Genomic DNA, 10,190 nt, shown 5'->3' with positions numbered 1-10,190 from the left:
AGTTCAGTGATGGATGTAGATTTTTTATGAATAACAGCAAGACCTCCCCCACGCCCGGAGAGGCGGGGTTTGGCAGTGTAAGTGTAGTTGGAGGGAGTGGCTTGGTTGAGAGCATAGAAGTCCAGGGGCTGTTGCCATGTTTCACAGAGGAGAAGCAGATCAATGTTATTGTCCAGTAGCAGTTCAGATATAACTGTGTATAACGGTGATTTGTTGGCGAGGGAGCGGCAGTTCAGCAGTGCAAGGGAGATGGATGGGGGCGCGGAGATGGATGGGGGCGCAGGGGTGGGGGGGCGGAGGTTGCTGAGGTTGGCAGTGCGGCAGGTGGGGGTGACAGAGGGGCGAAAACTAGTCCAGAGTGAGGGGATAGGTGAGCCGTCGTTGGAGTGTTGGTTATGGGAGAGACCAGAGCCCCTGTGGATGTAGCGGGGCCGGCGAAGGATCCCAGCTGAGCTAGCTGCAGAGGCAGCAGCAGCTGGGAGACGGTGGTTATGGTTGAGGAGGTGAAGGTCAGCAGCGGTGTAGGTGAGTAGGCGAGAAGTTGGTGGAGCGGTGGCCTGGAGGCGTGGGAGTGATAGTCCGAGGAGGAGATGGAACGTAGCAGCAGATGAGAGTAATCCAGTTAGAATGTTGGCGGTGGCTAGAGGCTGGTTAACTAGAAGCTGGTGGGCAGAGAGTTGTGAAAAAGCAGCAGTGGACCGGGTGTTGAAGCTGGTGGAGTGAGTGGCGTTGGTTGCCCCAGACCTTGTCTGCACGGCAGGGAGGCCCCGCGATACCATGACGGACCTCCGCAGGTGTTAAGCCAGCTGTTAGCTGGCGGCTAGGGCAGTAGATAGTCCAGGAGTGAGGGAGGAGATGAGCGATGGACGGTGCAGTAATGTCCGATGAAGTTAAGGAACAGGGATGTAGACAGAAGACAACACAGAGACGCGGGAACAAAACAAAACAATGGAAACGACTAACAAAACAAAGACGTTGGGACAGAAGCGGCAGTCCACATACCAGACGCCGGCGTTGCTCTAGCCCAATCAAGACGCAATTTAGTCTCTAATGGAAGCGTCAATGCGTGGCTTATTGTTTAAGTATGATTTTAAAAGCCCATACACATCTTAATCAAGAAAATTATAACCATTTAATATGTCCTAAACTGACACATTCACCAAAATCCTACCTAGTGCTGAACGATATTTAAGACGATATGTCAATCCAATAGAAATGTGTTAAAACTGTTTTTATTAATCAGACAAATGTCAAATGAATCACAAAGGTGCAGACATATCACTTTGTTCATTTGTCTTTTTAATCGACTCTTTTTGTAGCATGTTTTAACTATAAACGATGCGCTCTACGTTCAAATGTGGCATATCGTCAAAACAACAATCTCAATATTATCTACATTTCGATATGCGGTCCAGTTCTAATCCAACCCAAGCTTGATCCGATTCTTTTGCCAGAACAAAAGCATCACATTTTCAGCCTCCACACAGAAGAGAAAAACAAGTGCATCATTAGCGAGTGAAGATGAATTTACATTTTAAATTGATCACGCTGACAACAAATTACCACTAAATACACAAACGCAGAGCACACATCACGGTAAACAAAGTCATTTAGTCACTGTTAATGTGCTCAGTTTTATGCCTGGTGAGAGTTAGATTAAGTTCTAATTCTCTCGAGCCCTCACTGTTTCATATGGTGTTCATCAAGCGCCTTTTATTCGGGAACAAAATAGTTATTTTCAACTTTTCTGTACTTCCATATTAGCCGTTTGTGTTAGACAAACTGGAAGCAAACCAGAACTCTATTTTTAAGTTGTGTTTTGAAATTCGGCAGAAGGACTGTTCACAGCATTTGCATGTCTAAAGGTTGCAGGATTATTTTTGAATTAGACGTCTGTCAGAATGATTGGCTGCAGCACACATGCGCTAGTTCAACAGGGAGATTTTCTGAACAGCTTGCCGTTCAACTGTAAACACTTATTAAAAAGTTTATAAAAAATTAATATCAGTGAAAAGTTCCGTGGATTTTATCGAGACTCAATGGATTAATGTTTGTACTAAAATAGGAAAACATAAAATACTTGTCTGAGTTTACTTTCCTGAACGGCACAACCTATCCATATTTGAGTATAGATGCTAGATTATTCATCTCACAACATCAAACATCTAATGAGACTGATCGTTTAAATTAAAAAATGATTTATTAGTCAAATCTGCAACTCAGATCTACAGTATTAGCCCACAACAACAACAAAAACTCTACCATGTAACACATTAAAGTGCAAGTTAATTATTAAGCTCCCTTTCCATAATGCCAACACATCTCTGTCCATTTAGAAGGGAATGTTGTTTTACAGCATGATGTAGTCTATGGAAAAAATATCAGGAAAAAGAAAATCTAATTGAATTCCACCAATGTTATTCCCTGTCAGACATTTTCAGCCTTTTACTTCTTGTTGGTATACTATTTATGCAAACGTATAGTTTACAAAAGCTACCTCATGAAACGGTAAGTGAAGCTACTATTACAAAAATAAATGTTAGTACATAACATTTCAAATTATTACTATACAATTTCAGTAAGCGCCACAGTGGTTAATTTAACCAAACTGGAAATCCCAACATCACAAAGCATCTGTGCGTGTAGCGTACACTTACAGGTCACGATCTGCACTTGCATATATAATATTAATCCCATTCACAGTTCAAAAATAAACAGTATATTTACTCTTGTTACACGTACATTGAAAAAGCAGCACATCACATAGAAAATGATATGGCAATGAGACATGAGATGATCAGTACACAGTTATTTGTTTTCAAGTCTAGCTACAGTAGTACCAGTGACACAGAGACCACACTGAGAGGCCCAAGCAAAGCATGATGGGAAATTCCCCGCTGTTGTGTGCAGCTTTGGCGTACCACTGACTCATTTATGTACTCAATCACAAGGAGAACTGAAGCAGTCTTAATCCAGTTACATAGTGTTTTTGAATACATTTCATTTCAAATAAATGACTATTATTGTCCTGCAACGGGAAGGCTTCTGAGAGGTCACATCGAGTCACTTTATTTACATATTAGACTTTTGCTCTTGCATCCATTAATAAATATGTTTTCCTTCGATAAACAAATTATTTGAACTTTTATGAGATATTATATTCAATGGTTCTAAGCTTACATTTTAAGTACAATGCAAAACTAAAATAAATGAGTGTTATTTTGAGTGGGATTCCTTGGCGGCACGGCCCTATTCAGACACATCGGAGCCAGCCAATATTTCTTTTTACTGACACATCCATAATTCATGTACATATTTATCTATCTAAAAACAATGGACGTTTTCCGGGCTTTAGAAGTCCTGCAGCTCAGGAATGTTCTTGTAAAGGTCCAGTGAATCCGGGTTGGAGAAAGCTCCTCTTTGGGGCACCTCACGTCCAGCGATCACCTGTTTTACCGCCACCTCCACCTTCTTCCCGCTGATGGTGTACTGCAGGACACACGAGAGAAACAGGGTTATAAGGACGCATTCAGAACTCCAGTAATCACCTCTAATGCATGATGCTGGACAATATTGACTAAAATGTTCAGCTCAACATTTATTTGGATTGTCCTGATGATGATGTGGTTGAGGTTCAAGTATCACACAAAAAGTGACTGAACTATATAATTAAATGTGCACAAATATTTCAATACACTTTTATTTTAAATATTGTAAATAAACTTGTAACTGCAATAAAAAAAATATTTAAGAAATAAACTTAAAATAAACTTGTCAGAGTAAATAGTGATAAAGACAAAAAACAAAACAAAAAACACAACAACCTAACTCTTTGCAGCCATTTTAGATCCTTTAAGTCCCACTGAGCCACTGAGACGGCAGTGGCTGAATACAATTGCTGAAGCATAATTTTAATTACAGCATGTAGACCGAAAACTACCCAACACATATATAGAACAATGTTACAATCAGTTTTGTTATTTGTTTTTTAAGAACACTCCTGGACACATGAGGGATTACACGGACTTGTTCTTAAGATTTCTTTAATAGGTTTTCCTCGTGTCTAGCTTACGCAGTGTTGTATTTTGTATTTTTTTATTGATCCGTGCATGTGTGAGCAATCCTGCATTATTCTGCATTGCAGGCATCAGTGCTCCGAAAGTTTCCATATCACCAAACCCATCACTGCCCTGTACTCTCACTTCAACCTTCTATATATATTTTTTGTCCGAAAAAGGTATTACACATCGAGTTCAACAACGTCACATTGCCATTTTTCACAATTACTGTGAACTAGCGCTGTGAGGTGCGGCGACAGCCTGGTCCTGGAGCGTGGCCCTTTGTTGTGGTGATGCTTAACAGTTTCTGGCGTAAAGGAGCCGGCGAGAATCCGTTTTTTTTTTGTTTTTTTTTTAATCATCAGTCAATGGACCAGTTTCTATTGCTAAAGGGCAGTGCACACAATTTATCTTATGTGGGAGAGTAAAATCTGTTATAGTCCAGCGCAGATGAATTATAAAAGCAGCACACCGGGTCAAAATCAGTCCAATGTGCGCTGCCTGCATTCAATAATAAAGCTATTTTATCCATCGCACACCCATAAATAATGCTGCCCGTATGCTTGATGTTGTTAACTCCACTTTAGCCTCTGAAAGCTGTGACTCACACTAATAGATGATCGTTACTTACAGGAATGTCTTTGGTCTCCAGCAGCAGGGCGGGGACGTGCCGGGCGGACAGAGCCTTCCTAATGGCCCCTCTGATCTTTGACACCAGGTCTGGACTGAAGGGTTTCCCAGGCGCCATCTTCAAGAACAGAATCACCCTCTCCTCTCCGTCTGCGTTGTACTGGGGCACACACAGGCTGTCGGATACGTCCTCGAATGCCTCCACTGGACACGAGAAGAGGTCGGGCAGAGGCAGAAACAGAAATGTGCACCATTAGATACATCAATATCAGCAGTGGCATGACAGGGATACACAGAGGTCATGAAGTTAAAATGGCCGCTAGACATACAGTATTGATGTACGTTTGACTTTAAGGCAACAGGGCCAGGGATGTCACAATGTAAAATGTGCGCTCGCAGTCAGAAGAAACAATCACGAGTTGACAATTAGTCACAATACTTGACACCACGATCAAACGACTGTGCTTTCATGCAGATTGTGTAATAGATCAACACTTCTCTGTTTGTGACCAGCTTTTATGAGTTTAAACATTCAAGACATCAAAATAGGCACTTTAAGATACACTTTTGGACTATAGATTAAATTAAAATAACTTATAACTTTAGTTTTTAAAATAATTACAACTATATATATTTTTAGTTTGTATTATTATATTGGGACCTGAATAATCCCAATGACCAAATCTGATAAATGAGCAACTGTGGCATAAATAAACAATGCAGGTTTAAAAGAATATTCTTGTGAGAATTTTTTTTTACCAATATTGTAGAGCTCTGAGCTGCCAAAACGGACTCCATTGGGGTTCAGTGTCCCATCGCTAAAAAGAGTAAAGTTGTTTTAGCTGTAAGAAAACTCTTGAATTCTTGATCAAAATACACATTCATTTCAAACAAACCTTCTTCCTAACATGACAATTCCTCCCGTCTTTGGGTTGATCTTACAGTAGTCGCCATGGGCCCATACCCCTGCAATTAACAATAAAATCAATCACTGAGTTTTTGTCTAATTAAAATGAAAAATGAATGTTGTGCTTACCTGGAAATGTGGAAAAGTAAGCCTTGTGGTATTTGCTGCCGTTCTCATCGTTCCAAAAATGTGTTGGTTGACAAGGGATGGGCTTTAGGCAGACGAGCTCACCACTTTCCCCCCACACCGCCTTACCTGTACAAAACACAACAGAGTCATAACAGTACGGAAAGATACATCCAGAGCAAAGTAATCAATCAGAACACACAAAGTCCTACAGAGACTTTATAAATGTTTAGATCACAGGGAAAAAACATCCAGGCATTAAAGCTAATACTAAGGTTTGACACACTCGCCATGTCCCCCAGGATGGCATTAAAGGCTTAGGAATGGACTGAAATAATCCGGACGTCTTCTTCCAAAACAGTTTTTAAATTATTGCTCAATAGATTTGCTTTGAGGTGGTGGAGATCTGCCAGTTCGGCCTGCAGCAGGGATCGGAGCAGGGGAATAAGGGACTACAATCAATTAGAAAAGCATACAGCCCTTTGAAGGCTCGCAGGAAGATGAGAAATTATCCTTTTGTGTAGTTAGTTAATGAAGAATAAGTATTGTGAGTTATAGACATGAATATCCCGAGTCTATTACAGACAGACGAAGCAGAGGATTTGTCTTTTAGTAAATAACAACAAAAAAGAGGTAAAAAGGTTCAGATTTGAAACAAGAAGATCAAAATGTGAGAAAAAATAGTAAACAAAGCCAGGCTTTTTGATATGGAGAGGATTTAAAGTCGATTTGAAAGGGATTCTAGAATAAACTGGTCATATATACTGTATGTATAAAAGGTGCAGTACACATTTTCTTCTTCTTAATGTGATAAAGTCAAATCTGTTTTGCCACAGTACAGATTTATAGTAAAAACATCTATTTGGGTGAAAATGTTTTCATGTTGCGCTCTTTGCATCTAAATATTGAGCGTTTTATTCTCCACAAAGCAGGAAGAGCACAGATAGCATGCTAGTTGTGTCAACATTACCATGACGGGGAAACTCGCTTTGTGGAAAACGCTTATAAACTCATCGTGGTGGTGGTGATAAATACACGGCGGAGGAAACTCATTTCGACCGCTTGTGTCAGTGATCTTGTTCTTTCGGTCACTACCCAAAGCTCATGACCATAGGTGAGGGTAGGAACGTAGACCGACCGGTAAATAGAGAGCTTTGCCTTTCGGCTCAGCTCCCTCTTTACCACAACGGTCCGATGCAGCGACTGCATCACTGCAGCCGCTGCACCGATCCGCTTTTGCCTCTGCGACAGCACGAGCCGTGGCTCGCTTAGCCGGCTGATACCCGTCGATGACCTCCGGAAACCTACAAGCCAGAGTGGCCTGATAGGCCTCCTTCTTCAGTCTGACGGCATCCCTTACTTCCGGTGTCCACCACCGGGTTCGGGGGTTGCCGCCACGACAGGCACCGGAGACCTTGCGACCACAGCTCCGAGCAGCCGCATCAACAATGGAGGCGGAGAACATGGTCCACTCGGACTCAATGTCCCCAACCTCCCCCGGGACATGGGAGAAGCTCTCCCGGAGGTGCGAGTTGAATACCCTACTGACAGAGGGCTCCACTAGACGTTCACAACAGACCGTCACAATGTGTTTGGGTCTGCCAAGTCTGTCCGGCTTCCTCCTCCGCCAGCGGATCCAACTCACCACCAGGTGGTGGTCGGTTGACAACTCTGCCCCTCTCTTCACCCGAGTGTCCAAGAAACGCGGCCGGAGGTTAGATGACACGACAACAAAGTCGATCATTGACCTGCGGCCTAGGGTGTCCTGGTGCCATGTGCACTGATGGACACCCTTGTGCTTGAACATGGTGTTCGTTATGGACAATCCGTGGCTAGCACAGAAGTCCAATAACTGAACACCGCTCGGGTTCAGATCGGGGGAGCCGTTCTTCCCGATATCCCCTCTCCAGGTGTCACTGTCATTGCCCACGTGGGCGTTGAAGTCCCCCAGTAGAACAAAGGAGTCCCCGGTCGGTGCACTGTGTTTCCATTTGTGATTAGAGTAAACCAGATATCAGAGTCCAAAACTACATAACTTCACAAAGGTTCCAGCCAATTCTTTGTGCTCTAGCGGGTTCAGGAACAGCTTCGGTTTTAAGTTCAAGGGGTTAAAACCACGCAGTTTTTTTCCTTATATGAAGCCAGCATGCGCACGTGTTCACTCTAGTGCGTGAAACTATCAACCGACTGGACACAAGGCCGCGGTGTGAACATAAGAAGAACCAGGAGAGAGGGAGAGGAACCAGGAGAGGGAGAAGAACCAGGAGAGAGGGAGAAGAACCAGGAGAGGAAGAACCAGGAGAGAGGGAGAGGAACCAGGAGAGAGGGAAAAGAGCTGTGGGAGTGAGTGAGGTGCAGAGGAGAGAGAGGAGAAGCGGTGCAGGTAGATGCAGAAACACTGACTGAATAATGTTTGTGTCAAGTTTGAGCTCATGTGAGATCACCGCTGGGGAGTAAGTACTTTTACTTGAGTAGTTAACTTCAGTACTTTTGCCATCCTGGTTTTGTATATCTCACCGTCAAAGCCCCAGGCCTCCACAGCCATGCCCAGGTTCCTGGTTTGGATCTCCCCGCGGTACACAGGAACTGACGGGTTCTGCCCCATGAAACAGGACACTATGTCAGTACCACCTGGAGACGAGGAGACGACAAGACACATTCATATACATTAATACACATTCAGGCGTTTTTTTTCATGCACTTTAATAATACTACAATGTGATGAGCTAAGCTTGTTGGTACCTTTGATTTGTGACTGACATAAATAACAACAAGAACTTGGAAGGCCAAAATATTAAAAGTATTGTCTCTTTAAAAGTGCATTACGTAACTATAGAGTAGAGACTGGAAAGTCCACAAGCCACGTTTCTTTTGGATATGTATGGAATGTTCCACAGTATGGCATTAAACCTGCCTGTCTTTAATTTATTCATTTATTTGATTGTATACCTTGAAAAACATTCATTCATACTGTAAGTTTGGTTGTTTCTTCCCAGATCTGGCTTATAACTCGACCTGGTAGCATCACCTGATTGTCTCCTTGGAGATGGATTAATTTAAAGTCATACTATGGAACATTCCAGGAAAAGCAATAACCAGGAGTGTAAGTGTCTAACTAGTGCATACTTAAAATCCATGTTACACAGATTTAGATAATCATTTACCTTTACTGTATTTGGCTGGATTAGGGGAGTTGGTGCTTTATAAGCTTTTGTTCTGCCTAATCCTTTTGGGAATTGTTTACCATGTTTTTCCTGTTCTTCTGTTCATTGTTTTTTTTTAATATGTTGAAATTAAATAAAAAATAAATAACTTTTTGGGTAAATCTGCAATAGTCTGCTTTAGTTACTTGTATTAAATTCCTCAAAAACATGTCAAAAGTGTGCAGACTGTGGCCTATATAGCTCCAACTCTTAACAGAACAAACCCGCTTTTCTTTAGCAGCACACTCCTTTTGTTTTTTCACCTTTCAATAATACCCTACTATTTCTGTCACATTCCCATTGTTGCCTTTTTACCTCCATGTTTCTCCTCCCTTTTATCAGACTTCATCCATCCATCTTCCCCACTACCTCTCCACTGCTGTGTCCTTCCCTACACACTTTCTTTTCTGTCCTCTTTTTTTTTTAAAGTCTCTCACTGCCAGGTTCTTTGTTGAGCTTTAATTGGCTCCCAGGAGAAAGGGGAAGTTTGTCTTGTGATTAGACACACAAAGTTTTACTGCGAAGACAAGCAATTATACTATTACCACACTCTAATGACCACACAAACTCTCACACACACAAGCAGATTTGGATTGGCATCTTGGATTTCTCATGTCCTTCAACATCATCTTTTGTGTGTGTGTTTTGTGTAAACGGTCCTCTTGAAAGATTGTTTTTTACTCTAAGACAGGGGTGTCCAAACCTTTTTCACCAAGGGCCGCATTTTGAAACTTAAACGGGGCAGAGGGCCACAAACAACTTGACAATGTCGAATTTGTTGAATGTGAATCATTAGAAATTTTGCATTTGATGTAATTGCAATGAGTGTCCACACCTTTAATTAGACCTAGAAGATTAATATTAGGTTGGTATGACATCAATATGCCTGAATTTTCCCAATTTCACAGTAAAAAGTCCCAGTTTTTGTTGTTTGGGGTCAACATACCAAGAAGCTGGAGGGCCAACAAAAATTGGTCTGAGGGCCGCATTTGGCCCCCGGGCCCTAGTTTGGACATGCCTGCTCTAAGAGGACGAAATTACGTCTTTACTTCAATGGCTGCTGTCTGCATGAGCTCTGAATATAGATCAGACTCAAGACTCCAACTATGATCATTACTGCGTGTCTTTTTGTCCACACATGGGGAGATTCCATTGTTGTAACGCAGGTAGATACAGAGGAAAAGGACAGAACTTATAGGAAGTTTAAAAAACACTCTTAATAGAAGAACTCTTATAAACAAAACCTATCATTTCTTAATAAGGAAT

The 10,190-nt window shown here is 42.0% G+C and overlaps 1 protein-coding gene across 1 annotated transcript in view; it reads right to left on the bottom strand.

The window, feature by feature from the left end:
* Positions 1-2,181: 2,181 nt before the first annotated feature.
* Positions 2,182-10,190, bottom strand: part of aacs (acetoacetyl-CoA synthetase) — a 29,188-nt gene continuing 21,179 nt past the window's right edge. Inside the window, exons 13-18 of the mRNA XM_072432863.1 lie at positions 8,239-8,352; positions 5,725-5,850; positions 5,585-5,654; positions 5,448-5,506; positions 4,690-4,892; positions 2,182-3,489 (exon numbers count right to left, since the gene is read on the bottom strand). Coding sequence (XP_072288964.1) covers positions 3,352-3,489; positions 4,690-4,892; positions 5,448-5,506; positions 5,585-5,654; positions 5,725-5,850; positions 8,239-8,352 — 710 coding nt within the window. The 3' untranslated portion in view covers positions 2,182-3,351. The remainder of the gene's footprint in view (positions 3,490-4,689; positions 4,893-5,447; positions 5,507-5,584; positions 5,655-5,724; positions 5,851-8,238; positions 8,353-10,190) is intronic.

The sequence above is a fragment of the Eucyclogobius newberryi genome, unplaced genomic scaffold, assembly GCF_026437365.1.
Source record: "Eucyclogobius newberryi isolate DKJ021-1_F unplaced genomic scaffold, fEucNew1.0.hap1 SCAF_6, whole genome shotgun sequence".
NCBI classification, from domain to species: Eukaryota; Metazoa; Chordata; class Actinopteri; order Gobiiformes; family Gobiidae; genus Eucyclogobius; species Eucyclogobius newberryi.
Note: the sequence above shows the minus strand (reverse complement) of the source record. Positions and strands in the feature narration are given on the sequence as shown.